At 60.2% G+C, this 18,471-nt stretch overlaps 2 protein-coding genes across 2 annotated transcripts; both read left to right on the top strand.

Moving 5' to 3' along the window:
• Positions 1-4,438: 4,438 nt before the first annotated feature.
• On the top strand, positions 4,439-10,610 carry CSF3R (colony stimulating factor 3 receptor). The gene is made up of 15 exons (XM_075721958.1): positions 4,439-4,508; positions 4,832-5,131; positions 5,500-5,623; positions 5,763-5,932; positions 6,735-6,889; positions 7,097-7,250; positions 7,363-7,445; positions 7,526-7,739; positions 7,999-8,187; positions 8,436-8,537; positions 8,864-9,010; positions 9,229-9,369; positions 9,497-9,587; positions 9,799-9,880; positions 10,101-10,610. Exons 1-15 carry the CDS (start codon positions 4,439-4,441, stop codon positions 10,608-10,610), a joined length of 2,532 nt encoding a protein of 843 aa, XP_075578073.1.
• A 400-nt stretch (positions 10,611-11,010) lies between these two features.
• Positions 11,011-18,338, top strand: MRPS15 (mitochondrial ribosomal protein S15). The gene is made up of 8 exons (XM_075722027.1): positions 11,011-11,101; positions 12,289-12,351; positions 13,176-13,251; positions 14,104-14,152; positions 14,949-15,033; positions 15,938-15,996; positions 17,230-17,421; positions 18,160-18,338. The coding sequence occupies exons 1-8, from the start codon at positions 11,011-11,013 to the stop codon at positions 18,277-18,279; spliced, it is 735 nt and encodes a 244-aa protein (XP_075578142.1). The 3' UTR covers positions 18,280-18,338.
• The last annotated feature ends 133 nt before the right edge of the window (positions 18,339-18,471 follow it).

The following is an 18,471-nucleotide window of genomic DNA, read 5'->3' as shown; positions in this document are numbered from 1 at the left end:
TCCTCCCCCTCCCCATGCCCACCAGGGACTCCCCAGATCCCCATAACACAGAAAATTAATCCTCCTGCCTCATTAATTACAGTAATGTGTCAGGAGCCTTGTTCAAGGGCAGCCTCTCAGGCCCCTGTAATCAATTCTCTCCGATTTGCAGCCGCCTCGCTGGGGAGGAGCTGGGTGGCAGCAGCGGGGATGAGCACCGTGGACATCCCCGGGGATCTGGTGACCGGAGCCTGCGGACACAGGAGGGGCCCGGCCGGGCTCCCCTCCGCGGGGCAGCTCCGTGCTGGCAGCCCGGGTCCCCTCGTGTCCCCCCGTGCTGCCATCCCGAGCGGAGGGGCTCCTCCCCGCCACCTCTGCCCGCCTGCAGCGCGGCTTGGCCGGGAGCCCTCAGCTCCCTCCCCGTTGCTGACGGCTGAACAAGGTGGTTTGTTTGACTTAATCATGTGGGGAGGCAATTAAACAGCTCTCCTCATCCATTAGAGACTGCAGCAGATTTGCACTTAGACCTTGCATCTTACATGACTGGCAATATTTTATTTTTTTAGGGAACGAAAAGAAGAAAGAGAAAATCCCTTTAGGGATGCCGGTTCTTGCTGACAGCGGAGCTGATACAAGCTGGTAATGTACTTTATCCTGCTTAATAGCCATGATCCGCCCAGCAGGGATTAAATCAGAGGCACTGATAACACACCTGAGAAATGAAGGCAGCTGACAACGCCCCGGCACTTAACATGGGGAGCGGTGGGAGAGCGGTGCTGGTCGGTGGGGCTCTGCCGGCCCTGCTGCCCTGGGCCTCGGGATGCCACGGCAGCAGCGGATGGCTCGGCAGCAGCGGGGCACCCGGGGGTCCCGCTGCCCCCCCCACCCTGCGTCACACTCGGAGCCCGGCGGGAGCTTCGGCAGCCATGGTGGGGAATGGAGCCGCTTCACACCTCCCCTGCCACGGGATCCGCTCTGCCCTGGGGTGGTGGCGGCAGAGCCAGCGGTGCCTCCAGGCACGGGAGGCTCCGTGCTGCGGTGCTGGGGAGGGTCCGGATTCGTCACTGCCTGTTGCCTCCAGCGCTGCCTGCGGATTGCGACCGGAGCTGCCCAAGGGGCCCGGCCACGATGGCGGGCTGCCGCCCACCGCCATCGGTCCTCATCCCACGCACTGCAACCCAGGAAAAGCCCTGTGGCCGCTTCCCCTTTCCGCCTTCCCCCTCGCCAGGCAGCCCCGGGCAGGGGGGGTCTTGCGCCGCAGGCTGGGAGCCCACTGCCCCGCTGCTCACCCCAACATGCCTCGTCTGGGCCGCGAGCGCCCACCCCTCCAAACTGAGCTCCCTGCTCTGTCCCGCGCCATGGCCCCATGTCACCGCCTGCCTCTGCGCTGCCCCAGCCTCGTCCCGCGGGACCCTCCGTCACCCAGCCGGCGCTCGCACCCCTGCAGCCGCCTCCCCACGCGCCCTCCTGCCCCAGCCCCCCCGAGGCCCCTCCGCCGGGCTGGCCGGGGCCCGCGGCTCTGGCTGCGGGTGCCCTGCGGGGATGGCACCCTGCCTCTCGTCCCCCTGTCCCATCCCAGGGACGGGATCTGCGGGCTTGTGACAGTGACTCAGAGCCGAAGGGGAACCGAGAGCACTGCCATGGGGGCACGTCTGCTCCATCCCTGATCTCGGGAAGGGGCCGCTGCCCGGGGCGCAGTACGGGGAGCCACGCGGAGAGCCGTGCCCCAGCAGACCGGCATGCTCGGAGCCTCCTCGGGACAAACCCTTTCCCTGTGGAGCACGGGTGAGGCGAGCCCGGGGGCAGGCGTGCGCTGGGGTGGGATGCACGGTCCCCTCCGCGCCCCGGGACACGGGGTCCCACGCACGTACCCCATGACGGGGCCCCGTGGGCGGCAGCGGCGGGCACGGGGAGGGCAGCGCTCGCGTGTGTCCAGCCGGGTGTTTGCAGCTCTGCCTGCCTGCCGGTTCCCACGGAGATGCCCACGTCGCCATGGCTACCTGCGGATATTCCTGCTCCGGCTGGTAAACAGCCTGCAAGCCGCGCCCTTCCGTCCCAAAATACTGGGGGTTGCTACACCCCAGGAAAATGTTGCAAGGGCAGCTCTCCCGCCCCAGGCCAGCGGCTGTGGGAATCGGCCCATGCCCTGGCCCAGGAAGCCGTGCCCCCCGCACTGCCCCTGCGAGCAGCCCGACCCGCTCCAGGCAGGGGGCCAGGGCCCCGGGCAGGGGCGATTTGGGGGAAAAAACCTTTGCTCGGACCGTCGGGGCTGCGAGGCAGCTGGCCGCAGCCCCCGGCCATCTCCCTCTGGCCCGCAGCCCGGCTCTGCAGGAGGTGATGCTGGGAGTGCGGCATCCCCGGGCTGCTTCCCCACGGCCCCGGGCCACTCAGCCTCCTGGGGGACGTCAGGGTGGGGGGCTGCACCGGCCCCACACTTGTTTGCAGCACGGGGTTGCATGAGCACTGAGTAACGCGCCGCTGGAGGTGAAACGTGTGCTACTAATCCTAGTAAACAGCTGTTTGCACAACAGCCGCCTCCGTTGCGAAGGCTGCGGGGCATCGCGGGTTGGGCAATCCCCTGTTTACCCCCATGCTCCAGCCCCGTCCCGTGGGACGCGGGGTTCACCGGCTGGGGCGGCGATGCCAGCCTGGCACGGGTGGGCAGAGCTGCCCGACGTCCCAGCACTGAGCCCCCCGGGGCGGCTGGGCAGGGCCCTGGGCAAGGGGCTGCTGGAAAAACCCAGGTTAATGGTCGGCACAGGGAGGTGCCAGCGGGAAGGTCGGGTCTTGGGCCGCGCTTGAGGCATCTCATGGCTCCCCTCACTCTGGACTGTGCGGTGGGAACACGGTTGGGTCAAACGGGGCTTCACAGGGCAGCTGTCCCCGGGGCCGGGCTTTAGGAGACAGCCCAGGCTCGGCTGCACGGAGCAGCGGTGCTGTCCCCAGGGAGCAGGGTGGGGAGGCGGGGAGGCAGGTCCCAGGAGGGCTGGAGGATGTGAGGATGAGCCCAGTCCCTTGCAGCGAGTGCCCAGCGAGAACACGGGGCTGGGCTGGGGGATGCGATCTGCGCCCAGGCAGCACCACGCTGCGCCAGCAGCCACGGCTGGGTTTGCCTCCTCTCCACCAAGTCCCACGTCCCCCAGCTCACATCCCCCTGCCATGTCCCCCAGCCCGGCCCCGTGGCCCCAGGGCAGTGGCAGCAAGGAGCCGGCTGTGCCACGTCCTGACTGCGCCACGTCCCAGCTGCTGGAGTGGGCAGGGTGGGAGGCCGGGTGCTGCTCCCCGCCGCTGGATGCGTGCGTGCCGCTGGGCTTTCCTTCCTGTGGCGAGCGAGGCAGTCGCAGCCTTCAGGGAAGTGTTTTGCAATCACCTTCTTCAGAGAGTCACAGCAATTAACGGCACTGGTTTTGAGGAACTAACGGTGAAAGCAGCATGTTAGCAAACGGGCTGAGCACGGCGAGCTGCCGGGAGCCGGAGGCCGGCGCTCGGAGCAGGCGGTGAGCAGCGGCCAGACGCAGCAGGCACGGAGGCGAGGTAGGGATGGAGGCGAGGTAGCATGGGGCACAGGGCGTGTGGGCCCGGCTGAGCACCTTGGCCGCGCAAGCTGCTCTGCCCTGTCTCCTGCCCGGGACAGCCGCATGTGCCGGGTGCTCGGGGGTGGCTGCCCCCCCATTTCGTGCACTCGAGCCTCTCGTCTGCCTCTGGACATGGGCTCGGTGGGGAGAGCAGCTGTGGGCACCCAGGGGCGGGCGCGGCGTGGGCAGCCCCTCCGGGGGCAAGTGCCCGGCACCGGCGAGGATGCGGCTGGGACCGACGTGGGGCAGAGGATGAGCCGGCGGCCGGGCAGGGCAGAGGCAGCTGCCGCTCCGGGGCCGTTCCCCACGGCGGGCAGGGGTGCAGCTGGAGGGGACAGAGCAGGGGAGGGGACAAAGGCAGGACCCCGAGGCCCCACAGCTCTGGCCAGCCCCACCGCGCTGCCGTTGCTCATTCGTTTCCCTCTTTCGGCTTATCAGCCCTCTGCCGCCCCAAGCCCCAGCGCTAACCCTCCCTGAAACCGCAAATCTCTGCCCGGCAGAGGCTGAAGATACCTGAGAGAAAATCAGCCCGCGCCTGCAGCCAGGCATGGGGCGTTGCACCCCGGCATCAGGGTGCGCGGGGCCAAGAGCCGGTGGCAGGCCGTGTCGGAGGGGCCCCCGCCGGAGCGCCTCACCGCTCTGCTTTTCCACGCCGGTGCCTGCGGCAGCACCGGCTGCCAAGCCCGGGGGCGGAGGTGTCAGCGCTGCAGAAGGGCTGCGGGGGAGAGGCTGCCTCTGACGACAAAAGGACATTTTGCTCCAGGAAGCATCGGTGGCAGTGGCAACACGGCTCCTCCAGCCCACCTCGTCCCCAGCCCCTTCCCGACCCGCCAGGACGAGCTGCTCTCTCCATTCCAGGTGATGCCAAAGCCACGGAGGAGACCATGGCCAGGCGCGGTGCTGGGACACCCTTCCTGCTGCGGCTCTCCCTGCTCCTGCTCCTCCGCCCGGGCGGTGAGTGGGGCCTGTCCCATCCCGCAGCCGCACGCCCCGTGCCACCCCTGTGCACCCAGCGCCCGTCCCGCCCGCGCCGGCTGGGGCTGCGGCACGCAGGGGCTGCTGCGGGCGGGAGTGCCGGCGGCACCGCGGGCGCCGGCAGGATGGGGCCCGGCGTGTGCCAGCAGGCTTGCCCAACGCCCGGCTCTTCCTCTCCAGCGGCTGGGGGCCCCGTCTAAGGGAAGAGGCACTCGTCCCTCCATCCTGCCTGGGCGCCGAGGAGCTGAGATGGCTTCGTCACGGCCGTGCCCTGGATGTGACACATTTTTTCCTGCCTGCAGGGACCCTGGGCTGTGCCTTGGTGGCCGTGGGCTCACCCGTCGTGCCCCTGGGCTCGGCCGTCACAGCATCCTGCACCATCTGGAGCAACCTCTGCCGCGGCTTGGAGCAGGGGAAGGTCCGGATCACCTGGATGCTGGACAACGAGCCCATGGCTGGGAGCCAACACCAGGGCCCGGGGGGCGTGGAGGTGTCCAACCTCACCCTGCCCCAGTTCAACCGCACGCAGGCCAAGCTGTGGTGCTGGGTGGAGTGGAACGGGACCAAGCAGCGCATCGGCGTGGCCGAGATCAGGGCGGGCTGTAAGTCTGCTGCCGCCACGGGTCACCCACCTGTGCGCATGTGCACGTGACAGAGGTGCAGCCTGGCACCGGGGTTCGCACGTCTCCCCCGAGACGCGGGTCTGCCCCGGTGAGGCAGGCAAAGCCGCTGGGGTGGGAGCAGCAGCCGGGGCCGATGGCTGATGGCTGGTGGAGGCCATTTCGGGGCTGTGCCTGGCAATGTCCCAGCGCACCGGTGCCCGGCGGGCAGGCTGCGGGGCAGGGCAGGTTTGGGGAGCGCTGGTGTGGCAACAGGGCTCTGCGCAGCCCGGCATGGAGGATCCTCCGCAGCTCCTCTGCAGCCAGGACGGGCGCGTCGCTCAGGCTCTTCCCCGGTCGCTCTCTCCCAGACCCGCCTGCGAAGCCCTTCAACCTCAGCTGCGTCCTGAACCTCAGCGACTACGGGCTGACGTGCCAGTGGGAGCAGGGAGCCGACAGCCACCTCCCCACCAGCGTCACGCTGAAGTGTTCCGGGTAAGCCTCAGTGGGTGACACGGTCCCCGGTGTCCGGCACCCGGCCACCTCTCCTGGCCCTCGCCCTCTGCCAAGCCAGCTGGCAAGCCTTGTCCTCCGCTGGAGGGTCCCCCCGAGCCCACCCCTCTCGGTGCCGCAGGAGCAGAGCCCAGGTGGTGACCGGCTGCACCCCGCAAGGCGGCCGCAGCTGCTGCACGGTGCCGCGCCGGCTGCTCCAGCTCTACCGGCAAATGGAGATCTGGGTGTCAGCCACCAACGCGCTGGGCACGGCTGAGTCGGAGCATCTCTGCATCGACCCCATGGATGTTGGTGAGTGACAGCCGGAGCTGCCCGGCTCCTGCAGAGGTCAGAGGCCAGGGAAGCTCATCGGCAGTAAGAGAGGGGCATTAGTGCCATTAAAGCGCGTTGGGCTTTTAGGTCATATTTTACAGGCAGGTTCCCATGATAAATGGCTTGCTGGGATGAATAGGTGCCAAAGCTGCATTACAGACTGAGCAGCGTGTGCCGGTGGGTTATGAGCCACCGGTTGACCTGCTGCACTCTACAACTCTCTCCAGCAATTGATTACCCATTTATTCAGGAGGTCTATTAATAATATATCCAGCTCCTATAAACTATTTATAAAAGGAACCTTCCCAGACGGTGCAACTCGTCCTCCCTGCTCTGCACCCAGGGAAAGGCTGCCCACGAACCAGCTGAGCCCTCCCATGGGGAGGGGTGGCCGGGGGCCGTGCTGGGCTCTCACCCCCTGGCAGACCCAAATCTGCGGCTTTCCTGGCCATGTACCAGACCCCGGGTCTGCGGGATCTGTTTTTCCCGTGCAGGCGTTAACGCCATAGGCTGCAGAGCAGTGCCAGTGCTGTGCTCCCGAGCATCGCCCTGCATCCCGGGCAGGGGCACGCACTGGCTCCCGTCCCCTGCCACGAGCTGTTCTCCTCAATGTTTTGGAGTGGTTTCTCCCCATCCTTGCCTTGGGGTCCGGGCAGGCCAGCACCCTGACTGCAGCTTGTGGCGTTACCAATGGCCCCGTGCGAGGGTTAGGGTTAGGGTGCCCCTGCACACTGCCCTCCGCAGCACCTCTCCAGCTCGCTCTCCCCGGCTCTTCCTCCAGCCAAGCTGGACCCCCCGGCCCTGCAGAGCATCCAGTCCATCCCCTTCCAGACCGACTGCGTCACCCTGGCCTGGGAGGTGGCGCAGAACAACGCGCACATGGATCTGCAGTGCGAGCTGCGCTACCGAGCGCCTGAGGACCCCGCTTGGGCTCTAGTGAGTGATGCTGCGGCAGCGGGACCAGGGAGGGCAAGCGAGCAGGAGCCGGGACCCTCCCCTCCGCTCCGAGCTCTGCCAGGTTTCCCGCAATGGTAGCGGCAGGGTACCCCTCACACGCCCTGCGCAGCACCCACGCCGGGGCCAGACCCTGCGCTGGCTGCTCGAGGCAGGAGCCGGCACAGCCCTCGCTCCGGCTGCCACCAGGTCACCGGCATCGTCGGCCAGGCTGGCACCACTCAGCGCTGTGGCTTCCTCTTCGGCATGCAGTACCACTTCCAGATGCGGTGCCGGCGGAGCTCGGCGCAGGGCTTCTGGAGCGAGTGGAGCCTGGACAGGAATTACACCACCCATGAGAAAGGTGGGTGCAGAGGCACCTGGGGGGTCCCCTCTGCCCGTCCAGGCGGCACGGCTGTGGTGGCATGGCCATGCTCACCCCTCTCAGCTCCCTGCCCGCCCTTCTCCTCTTGCAGCCCCCATGGGGAAGCTGGATGCGTGGTGGAGCACTCGGCCGGCCGGGGTGGGCGGGCGGCTGGAGGTGCAGCTGCGCTGGAAGGTGAGCACGGGTGGGCGGTGGGGGCTGCCAGGGCATCGCCCTGGGCACCGAGCATCCCCACACACCCTGCCTGCACCCAGGCCCCACGGCAGCGGGAGGCGAATGGCCGAGTGCTGGGGTACCGCGTCACCCTGAGCCCCAGGAGGAGGGGCAGGGACCCCCCCACCGTCTGCAACACCACCCACACCCAGTGCAACTTTTCTGCGCCGGCGGGGACCAGGAGGGTCTATCTCTCAGCCTACAACGCTGCTGGCGAGTCGGCAGCGACCGAGGTCGCCCTCCTGGAGAGGAAAGGTGAGGGCAGCACAAACCTCCTGTGGTCTGAAACGTCCCTGTGCCCCCCCGGGGCTCTGCCCCCACCCCTGGCAGCTCCACGAGCTCTCAGCACCTCCCCAACTGTGGGAGCAGGGGGCTCCGGGGAGGGCTGCCCATGGGGCACACAGCCAAGGGCGAGGAGCGGGGCAGGCACCTGGGCAGGGGCTGGGGGGCACAGCGGGGCAATGCGGCAGGGACGCTCCCCTCTCCCGTCATCCCGGCTGGTCTCCCCGTGCAGGCCAGCCCCTGGCCGGGCTCCAGGCCGTGCCCGAGGGCGAGCACAGCCTCTGGGTGCACTGGGAGGCACCATCGGCCCCGGCGGTCGCCTACGTTCTGGAATGGCAGCGGGTGTCCTCGGAGCCCGGCCGCTGCAGTGCCTGCTGGCAGATGGAGCGTGACGGGGCTGCCACCGCAGCCCTCATCCAGGGTAAGCCGGAGGCTGCCGGGGGGTCCCTGCCCTCCTGGTCAGCTGTGCGGGGGCTGCGTACCAGGGGGCTGGCACCCCTCCTAACTGCCCCCGGGACAAACCCTGCCCTGAGCCCACTCCACACCCTCCCTCCTTCCTCCAGACCCGCTCCCGGGGTACAGCACAGGGCAGGCGGGCTGGCGCTGTGGGGCAGGCGCAGGGCAGCCAGAGCCCCAAACCCCTGGCCCCCCCTCTGCTCTCCGTTGCAGATGGCATTGAGCCTTTCCAGCGGTACAACATCTCGGTGTATCCCTTCTACAAGGATACCATAGGCGTCCCCGTCCACACCGCAGCCTACGCCAAGCAGAAGGGTACGTGTGCTCCCAGCAGCTGCCCTTGGGGCCTCGGGGGGCTCGTCCCACGCCACCAAGCCTCTGCCTTTCAAAAAGGAAAGGCAGCCTTCCTGCCACGTACCCCTAATTCAGGGGCTGTGCGGAAGAGCTTGGCCCACGGGGCTGGATCTTGGCTTGTCTCCCAAGGCGCCGTCAGCTGGATCGACCCCCCCAGGGGCACAGCGTGGGGCAAGGCCTGATGCCCACACCTCAGGAGTGGGGCTCACTGCATCCCCCCCGCCGGTCCCCCACCCCAAGGCAGTGGTTCTGCACAGCGCCCGCTCCCTTGTCCTGCTCTGTTTCAGCACCATCCTACGCCCCGAAGCTCCACCTGAAGAGCATCAGCAAGTCCGAGGCTGAGCTGTGCTGGGACCCGGTGCCGGTTGAGATGCAGAACGGCTTTATCACCAGCTACACCATCTTCTGGGCCAACAGCACTGCGGAAGTGTCCAGTGAGTCCCGCCTGCGGCACCACCGGCCCTGCCCTCCATCCCACCTCCATGCATTGAGCGGGGACGTCAGCAAACTCTGTGCCCTCTTCAGAGAGGGATGGGGGGTGTGTGCGGGTCCTGCACAGGACCCCCCACCCGCAGAGACCCACGGGGCCGTGCAGGTGAGGGGCAGCTGTGGAGCAGCCCCTGCCGTGCCAACAGCCCCCACATTTCCCCAGGCGCGGCCGTGAGTCCCTCTCTCAGCTCCTTCGTCATCCGGGAGCTGAAGCCGTCGACCCTGTACAAAGTGCACATCATGGCATCCACGGTCGCCGGCGGCACCAATGGCACCAGCCTGACCCTGGTGACCACGGTGCTAGGTGAGGGGGTGCAGGGACGGGAGGGGACCTGCCAGACCCTGGGTGCTGCCCCAGCCTCGCGGCACAGCGTGGCCAGAGGTGCCCCACCACGGGTCCCCCGTGACCCCCTCTCCTGCCCGCTTTCCAGACGACATTGAAATCCAGTTCCTCTTCCTGACCCTGGGGCTGATCTTTGTCCTGCTCATACTTTTGCTCATCTGCTTCCAGAAGAATGGGCGGTGAGTACCAAGACCTGCCGTGGGCTGGCCTGGCCCTGCACGGGGCTGTGCTGTGCTGGGATCCCCGTCCCCGGTGGCTGCGGTGGCCCTGGGCGCAGCGGAGGGACGGGTGGATGCAGCGTCCCGCTGTGAGCTCAGCGGGGGCAAGGCCAGCCGCAAGGCCGCTGGTTTCAGGCCCCCTCGCTGAGTCCCCTCGTCCTGTGGCTGCCAGGGTGAAGCAGCAGTTCTGGCCCAGTGTCCCCGACCCCGCCAACAGCAGCCTGGGCAAGTGGGTGCCGGCAGAGCTGCAGCAGGTGAGAGCTGGACGGCTGCATCCCGGGGACCCCCGCTCCCCATCCGGGCACCGCTCTCCTGAGCAGCCCCGTGGCTCCGGCCGCGCTCTGTGCTCTGCAGGGCGCAGGGGGCACAGGATGGGGAACGGGGGGCGCGGGGAGCGTCCCTCGTGCGGTGCCCGAAGAGGGGCAGAGGGGCTGCACCCTGCAAACAGGCCCTGACCGCACGCCCTTCCTCCAGGAGCCTCTGCAGGTCCCCGGCGCGAGGGAGCCCGGCCTGGCGACCATTTCTACCGTCACGGTGCTCGAGAGGGCGGCGGGGAAGCAGCCGCCTGCCTGGGGCAAGGAGCCCACCGCCGAGCCCACCGGCACCTTCCCCGCCCTGCCCCAGCCCTACGTGCGGCAGGAGGGCCCTGGCACGCCGGACCACGGCTGGGCGGCAGCAGAGCCGTGCCAGGGCCCCAGCGGGAGTGGGACCACCGTCCAGTATGCGCGGGTGGTGGGCGACGGGTACAAGGGCCAGCAGCACGCCCCGCCTCGCCTCTACCTGCGCTCCAGCTCCACCCAGCCCCTGCTCCTCGACGCCAGCCCCAGCCCCAAGCCCTACGAGAACCTCTGGTTCCACGGGGCCGCCCCCCACGGCTGCCCGGGGGACGGGGGCTGCCCCGAGGAGCTGCCCGCCACCTTCCCCCTGCTGCAGGGCCTCCGCATCTGCGGGGCCGAGGAGCTCCACGACTGCCGGGCGTTTTAGCGCCGGGGGCCGGGCAGCGCCAAGGGACCCAGCCCCGGGCCTGCCCCGGGGGCTGCGGGTGGGCCCGGGCCGGGCCTAGGCCTGGGGCCGCCCGACGGGCGCCCGGCTCCCTCCGCCGGTGCTGTGTGCGTCCCCTGCCGCCCCTCCTCCCCCCTCCCATTCCCGCAATAAACGGGGACGCGCTGAGAACGGCCCGGGACGCCTCTGCGGCGGGACGAGCCCGGGGCGGCCGGCGGGGCTCGGGGCTCGGGGCTCGGGGCTCGGGGCTCGGGGAGCGGCTGACCGGCGCCCCGCCCATCGACGCCCTCGGCGCTCGGCCCGCTCTCCCTCGCTCGGCGCTCGGCCGTCGCGCCTGGGCAAGATGGCGGCGCCCGCGGCGGCGGGGCGGTGAGGACGGGTCATGCTGGCGCTGCGGGCGGCGCTGGGCCGCTGCCTGGCGGGGCCGGCCCGCGGCGGGGCCGCCGTCCTGGGGAGTAGCGGCGATGGGGCCGGTGAGGGGCGCGGGGAGCTCGGGCCGCGCTAGAGAGGCGGCTGGGGGGGAGGCAGGGGGAAGGGGAAGAGGAGGCCGGGCGGGGGAAGGGGCGGCCTCGGGGCCGGGGGCGGCCTGGGGCAGCCCTGAGAGGGGTCGGGGGGCTGGGTGAGTATGGGGGCACCCGGGGCGCTGCTGGGGAGGTGGCGGGGCGGGCGGGACCCCGGGTGTCCCTCAAGGCAGCGGGGGTGAGCGGGGCTGAGCCCCCGTCCCGGGGCAGCCTGGGCGGCGGGCAGGGAGCCGGGCAGGGCCCAGGGCTGGGCAGGCACGGCGGGGCTGGGGGCTGCCCGCCGCCCCTGCCCTGCGCACAGCGGGGAGCTGCTGGAGCAGCTCGGGGGGCTCCGGGGCCGGCTGTCTCCCAGGCGAAGCTGCTGCGAGCTGGGCCGAGGTGCGGCCTGAGCCCGGGGGTGTTTTCTGCCCAGGCTGTGACCCCACGCAGGCATGGCAGGCGCGCAGAGCCCCGCCACAGCTCTGGTGCGCGCAGACCCGGAGCCCAGCTTGCATCCTTCCGGGCCAGTTCCGTTTGCAGGCAGGTGCGTGGGCTGGCAAAGTCTGTACTTGAAAACATGTTTGAGGCACGGGTGAATAATTTGAAGCAGGTATTGATTCCTGTAGCAGGGACCTTGAAAGAGCAGTTGGAAGAGTTCCTTCTTAGAAGGTCAAAGAACAGCTCAATTCAGGCTGCTGGTGAATACTCTCATCTGTACCAAGCTGTGCTGGTTGAAGGTTGTCTCTGGGTCTTGCTGCCTCTGTGCTCTGCTGCTGGGGTAGTCCAGGGCAGCCTGTCTAACTCACACGTGAAATTACTTGAATTAGTTCATCAGTTTAAACCCTCTAAATGAACACAGTTCAGCTGGGGAGCCCTTGCACTCTCTGCTCCGTGTCTGTAATCTCTTCCTGCTGCTCTGTTCTTCTCATCATTTCCGTTCAGATCACCCTGAAGCAGCATAGCTTCTCCCATTTGTTTTGGCACCCATGTGAGAACCACACTGAACTGTTCCACACTCCTTTGGGACCTGGCTGGCCGCTGATCACCTCGGAGTCTAAGTACTCTGACCAGTTTTCTAGTACAGACCGAGCAGTATTTAATGTGTATGTAGCTAAAAAAGTGTATGCAAGTCTGATAAATCTTTGTTTTCTTCCATCAAGCTTGCAGTCTCTTTATTCAGACAGCCAGGTGTTACGCCAGACCTGTGAGAAGAAAGAGGAAAGGTATGTCAGGATTAATGGGACCACATGGCAAAATGTTTTACTGTTGACATTATCAGAATTGTACCCTAATGCTGCAGAAAAAGAGGGTATTTGGAGAAGTTAGTGGTTTTCATTTTAAAGATACAGAGCTCATCATGGGAAGAGAGAGGAAACATAATCCCTGTTGCAGGATTCTGCAGTCCTGCAGCTTCTTGATGGGTAGTTACAAGGGTGAGGGAGCCAGACTCTTCTTGGTAGTGCCAAACAACATAATGAGGGGTAGCGATCCCAAAGAGCAGCTCGGAGATGTTCCAGCTGGACAAAAAAGGAAAAAGGATTCGCTGGGAAGGCAGTGCAGCGTGGGAACATGCTTCACAGAAGGGCTGTGGACTATCCATCCTCAGAGGTTGTCAGCGCTTTGCTAGACAAGGAGATGGTGACGGTCCCACTTTAAAGGGGAGTTTGGAATAGAAAGTTCGTAAGGCCCCTTTGTAAACCGTTTTGTGGTTCTGCGTTTCTAGAAAGAATTCCTTGCAAGCCCAAAAGTTACTCAGAAAATTCAGGAGCTCATGAATATGTGGGAAATGGCAACTGTCATTAGCAAGAGATCACTGATCTCGGTGGACTGTACACCGTGTTGTAAATCCAGAGTGCTGAAGGCAAGAGGCTGGAACCAATTTTATTCATTCAATTCTTGCCGTCTCAGCTGATCTCTTATGTTCTTCCTTCTTGTTTGGAGCATACAGTCTATTTTCTTTGCAACTTGTTTCCTCCGATCTAGTTTGCAGGCATGTTCAGAACTCTGACTTCGTACCGCTCTTCCTCAAATGTTAATCTCTTTGTAGACATCCCCAGCCATTTGGATGATCTTCCTCCCACAATGCTGAAGAAAGACTATGCCAATGTCCCAATAATAAATAGGTATGTTACAGGGAAAGGGAATGACTGTTCTCTGCGGAGATTTGTGTCTTACACACAGCCACAATAGGTGGAAGCTGTCACCTGCTCAGTAATTAATTAATGCTCTGTGGTCACTGGTAGGCAATTCAGCACAAAAATTGCAAAGTCGTTTTGAAAGTCAAATTTGCAAAAGCAGTCACTGGTTAGGGTTATGTAAGGATTTTGTTTACTTAATGTAAGATTAAGTGCTGGTTGCCCACATCTTCTGTGGACTTTGTAGTCCACAGAAAAAAGAAATTATCTTGAAATACTAGAAATGATCTTCTTAGAAATAGTCTGTACCTGTCTGGAACTCAGGTGCTAGAGAGTGTGTAGTTAAACAACTCAAAATGAATGGCTGCTTCTGAAATTTGGACCTGGAGTTTAGCGTTTTTATGCTTCGACTCCAGAGCGGCTCATGTGCGGTGCATGGAGAGCCCCCAGTGGCGTGACTGAGGCTGTTGCAGACCTTTGAAGGAGCCGGACTTAAAATTAATTATTTCATCCTTGCGCACTTACTTGGGAGTTAATCTTCAGCATCCAGTTTGCATGTCTTGTTTTTGGAATTGATAAGACTTCACCATCATTTGAAATAACTGTGCTTCCCACAGCAGCAAAACTATTCGGTGCTTCTGTAATCTCAGCCACGATTTTTCTTAGGAATGCAAGAAACGGTTTATGGCTGACAGGTTTGGGAGGGGAGGAGAGTTGCTGTAAATCTGTAGAAGAAATTAAAGTTGAGAAAAGTTAATATATTCCGAAAACCTAACCTCATTTCTGTTGTTAAATATACTTTGTTTCTAGTTTATAAACTAATCTGCAGTCTCCTTGCAGTGTTGATGATGTAGTGAAAAGACTGTTGTCACTGGAAATGGCGAGCCAGGTTAGTTTCATTCTACTTGCATAAAAAAACCCCTAGAAGATTTAGTGAGCACATGTGTGTAAGACTTGTCTCTATTGTTAAAGGCCTTTCACTTATTTTATTTTTAAGTATTGCTCGGTGACTGCAAATCTGGGGCTATTAAATACATGAGAGTGATAAGTCTTGTATGCTCTTAAAACTTATCGTGCAGTCTTCGTTAGATAATAATTGCATACTAAAATGAGAGAAGAAAATATTAGGCAACCACTGGGGAGATGAGCTCTGTTATGTTACTGCTGATGGTTGGCCTTTGTTCTAGAAAATAGGACACTGGACAGCAGATGTTCTTCAAATTACTTCTTGTATGCCCAAAAAAACAAAGCAAGCAAATTGTAAGGTAGCACAAAGATCTTACTATTCCTTGCTGCTTACCACTTAAACTTAAAAAGATGCGAAAAGTAAAGGCAACTGCCATGTGAGATCAGTTTCAGTGCTCTCTTCCACCCATGAGAGCAGTGGGGCCTCTTCAACACCTCTCCTGTAAGCTTGGGAGGAGGGGTGTGCCTGGACTCTTGGCTTGAACAATGGCGATTCTGTGTTCTGCTGAGATCTTTTTGTGCTGCTTTGCTGCTGTACTCTGACATTGTCCTGCAAGCAGTAGGTCCTTTTTTTCAGCACTTCTTACACATTTTGCGATGGACATTGAGTAAAGCTATTAATTACAAAGCCTTTATCTGGGCATTTGGGAAGAGAGCTGGGGTGTCTCAGACCTTTTGTGTTCCTGAGAAAGTGACAAGCTCTTTTCTGTTATCTACAGAAGGAGAAGGTGAAAATAAAGACACAGCAGCTGGTGGAGAAGGTCAGGAGGTCTCCCAATGACAATGGCTCCTTTGAGGTGCAAGGTAGGTTAAAAAAGTAGAAGGATATTGTTGGCAGATGATACATCTCTGCTTTTATTCAGCTATTCCCACCCCAGCACTTCAAGCTTCCTGTATCAGTTAGGAGAATCTCCTTCAGGAGAGCACCTGAGGGGCAAGTAGCCTGCAGTATGCCCTGGAGAACCTGTCCAGGGTTTGGGAACATTGCAGAGGCAGTTCACGCTCTTACTGGCAGATGTCTGCTAGGATGATTTCCAAATTCCTACTCCGTATCCACACTCCAAAGGCAGCATGTGCATTATTCTGCTTGAAGTGCTTATATGATGTGAAGCATTGCACTGCATTCGTTACCAAAATAAACTGCTAGATTTAGCCACGGAACCCAAATTTCCCTCTGCATCAGAGGGCTCTGGCTGAAGCACAGTGTAGGGACAATACAGGGATGAAGGCCACGCTGCCGTTGACCAAGATGCGCCGCTTTATCATTAATAAAGGCCTTCAGTTTCTCAGGATGCCACCAGCACCTTTCTCCAAAGCCTGAAATCACAAAGAGCTGGCTGCTGCCCTTAGAAAGAACCTCTTAATTTGTGTCTGTTCCTCCAAAGCTTAAAGCAAGTGAAGTGAAATGAATGTAAAGTCATCAGTAATGCAAGAGGCACTTTACAGAGAAATTTGTATGATCTGTTGTTAAAATTTTAACCTCTAATTAAGCAGCTTCATAACAGTAATAGTTCTGACTCAGGTTACGCAGGTTATATTTTGTGGTTTGTTTTGCATTTGTTCAGAGGGCTGTGCAGTAATACTTGCTGTGGTGCGGTGGGTACCCAGCAGAACAGCAGTCCTCGACTGGCAATTTGAAGGGAATGCAAATGATACTGTCTCACCCTGGAAAGCTGCTCACACAGCTTCTTGTGTCTGTTCTTTATAGTTGCTAAGTTGACTGCCAAGATACGCACTTACGAGGAACATCTTCAGAGGCATCCCAAGGTAACCATCAGTAATCTGAGCCCACATGTCTGAGACAGCAGCTGTTCAGGTTGTTTTCTCAGTTTAGAACAAAAGGATTTTAATTCTGGGGATTATGGCTTTCCTAAGAAGGTTTATAAAATAGTTATAACTGTTTTCTGGTGCCAGTCTGGGAAGCTGCTGGCTCAGTCACAGCTACATTCTCACCGACTGAAATGTGGAGTGTGTTCTTTTTTTCTTACTGGATTGGTGGAAGTGGCTGAGCAGATCCCTTTGAATGGATTTTAGCTAAATTTATCCTTGCTGCAGATGTGGCTTCACCGCTTAGTTTTCAATGCAATTAATGTTATCACTTCAGCAGCTGTATTCTCTCTTTGTTCTGCCTATGAAAATGTTTAGTGGACAGGGCCGTGTTAATGTCATAACAATCGCTTTCCTACTTGAAGCTACCTGGGTTCAGAGCCCAAATTTGAAACATCACAACTACAAGTTTATGAACAAGATATATTAAAGACTTTTTCTGCAGTGCAAAAGATGGGAAACAGGTTAATGAACTGCATTTGAAAAAGGTCCATAATTATTTGTTAATCATAAAAGCTTGAACGGCAAAACAGAATAGAATTCAGTTTTTGTAAGAAGCCAGAAGTTGTACCCAATGTTTCAGCAGAAGACACTTTTTGAAATCACTTGGACGAAGCCTGCTTTCTACACGAATTGCTTGTAGAGGGTAGGGAAATTTCCCCCATGGGGGATTGCCCTGAACGGCACGGCTCAAGCTACACATATTCTCTTCTAAAGAACAACCCAAATGGTCAGATAGAGCCAAGTCACATTTTATTTTCACATTTAATTTCTGGAAAAACAAAGGTAAACTCTTCTGTGTTATTTCTGGAACAACACATTTCAGGGGAAGCAGAGTTTTTAGCCCGTAGATCTTCCCTACAGCCTTTGCCTCCAAGCCATTGCAGCTTTTGCCACTGCCTGAAACTGCATCCAAATTGAAAAGTCTTCAGGGTTGGGGGAGGAAGGGGCAGACACAGAATGAAGAAAGCAATTTCAGTGAAGTCAATTAAGTCGTCTCGGATCTCCTTGTAGTGACCTAACGTGCTTGCGGTATCTGCCAAGAAAAATTGTTCTGAGATACTGTCCTTACCCCGATTGTTTCCTTTCCGCCATAATCTAGTTATTCTAAGTAATTTATTGGAACGGAAGTATAATCTGTCTGCGATCTAGTGAACATTAAGTCCTTTGCAGGATAAAAATAACCGTCGTCGCATGCTGATGGCTATAGATCGCCGGAAGAAGCTACTTGCATATCTTCGCCGCGTCCGCTATGATACCTTTGAAAACACCTGCAAGCAGCTGAACATCCAGTACACCCTACCCCCGCCCTACTCCAGAAGGGTCACCAAGCGCTGGCTTGTGAAGAAGGCTTTCTGTCTCAAGGTATGGAGCCACGTGGAGAGGGAGCCGTGTAGCTGGAGTAGGAAAAAATATCTAGAAGGGTACAGTTAAGACAGTTGCAAAAGACTGATAGATCAGTCCTTTTAATCCATGCTTTGAATTTGAGGAGACAATGATAATGTCTGTAGAGAAATACAGAAGCTCGGCAAAGAGCTCCATGGAAGACAGTTATGCAGTGGGCAGCGACGCATGCGCTGCGGCTGTACTGCGCTTGAGAACTTCAGATTGTGCTACTAGTGTGCTCAGAAATGTATGGTTCAAACCAGCTTTTTTTCAGAGCCTGGTATGGGGAACTAATATGTGAGACATTAAATTTGATGGCAACTTTGGCACAGGAATGCGTGTACGCCCACTGTCTGCTCTCTTTTGCTCTAAATACATTGGTGTAACAGCTGCGTGCGATACACCTTAGGGTAACTGCGCAGAATCAAAAAGCTGGATGTGCCTTCAGTCTGTAAATACTAAATTTCAGTCCAATACATTATTACCAAAAGACTGGGTAGCTATAACGGAATACCTCCGAATGGCACCCTGAACACAGGGCTGGCCGGAGTCCCGGAGGATGCACACGGAAGGAGTTGACCTTGCTGCACAGCGTGCCTCGGGCCTCTGCTGCAGGCGCTCGGCTGCATGCAGCAGCAATTAGTGGCAGCGGAGCAACTCTGCTCAGCAGCAGCTTTGTCTCTCCCCTTCTCTCACCTCCTTATGCTCTTCCCACAGGTTTTCCAGGAGGTGCGGAAGCTGAAAGCACCAGAGAGGCTGAAGCAGAGGAGAGAGTGGCAAGCCAGAGCGAGAGCTGCAAGGGAGAAACAGGCGCAGTGCGAGGGAACGCCCGTGTAGCGGCACGTTGAGGCTGTGACACGGCCAGGCTCTTTAACAATAAATGACTACCTAAGACACGTGGCCTCTTTGCGTGCGTGCGTGATCTGCGCCATGTGAGCACCCAGGAAAGTGCAGCGAGTCGTCAAAGTGTTTTAGAAGTTTAATTTAAAGCTGATGCGCTGGGCTGTGGTGTGAGCAGTTTGGTCTGTG

Source organism: Pelecanus crispus, chromosome 16, assembly GCF_030463565.1.
Source record: "Pelecanus crispus isolate bPelCri1 chromosome 16, bPelCri1.pri, whole genome shotgun sequence".
NCBI lineage: Eukaryota > Metazoa > Chordata > Aves > Pelecaniformes > Pelecanidae > Pelecanus > Pelecanus crispus.
This window is presented reverse-complemented; position numbering and strand designations above follow the sequence as displayed.

Bases quoted from the DNA above. Each gene is read 5' to 3' on its own strand.
- CSF3R (XM_075721958.1), top strand. From the start codon at position 4,439: ATGGCCAGGCGCGGTGCTGGGACACCCTTCCTGCTGCGGCTCTCCCTG. The intron at 5,132-5,499 runs GTAAGTCTGCTG...GCTCTCTCCCAG, and splicing joins GGCCGAGATCAGGGCGGGCT to ACCCGCCTGCGAAGCCCTTC. The intron at 9,011-9,228 runs GTGAGTCCCGCC...ACATTTCCCCAG, and splicing joins CAGCACTGCGGAAGTGTCCA to GCGCGGCCGTGAGTCCCTCT.
- MRPS15 (XM_075722027.1), top strand. From the start codon at position 11,011: ATGCTGGCGCTGCGGGCGGCGCTGGGCCGCTGCCTGGCGGGGCCGGCC. The intron at 13,252-14,103 runs GTATGTTACAGG...GTCTCCTTGCAG, and splicing joins AATGTCCCAATAATAAATAG to TGTTGATGATGTAGTGAAAA. The intron at 17,422-18,159 runs GTATGGAGCCAC...CTCTTCCCACAG, and splicing joins AGAAGGCTTTCTGTCTCAAG to GTTTTCCAGGAGGTGCGGAA.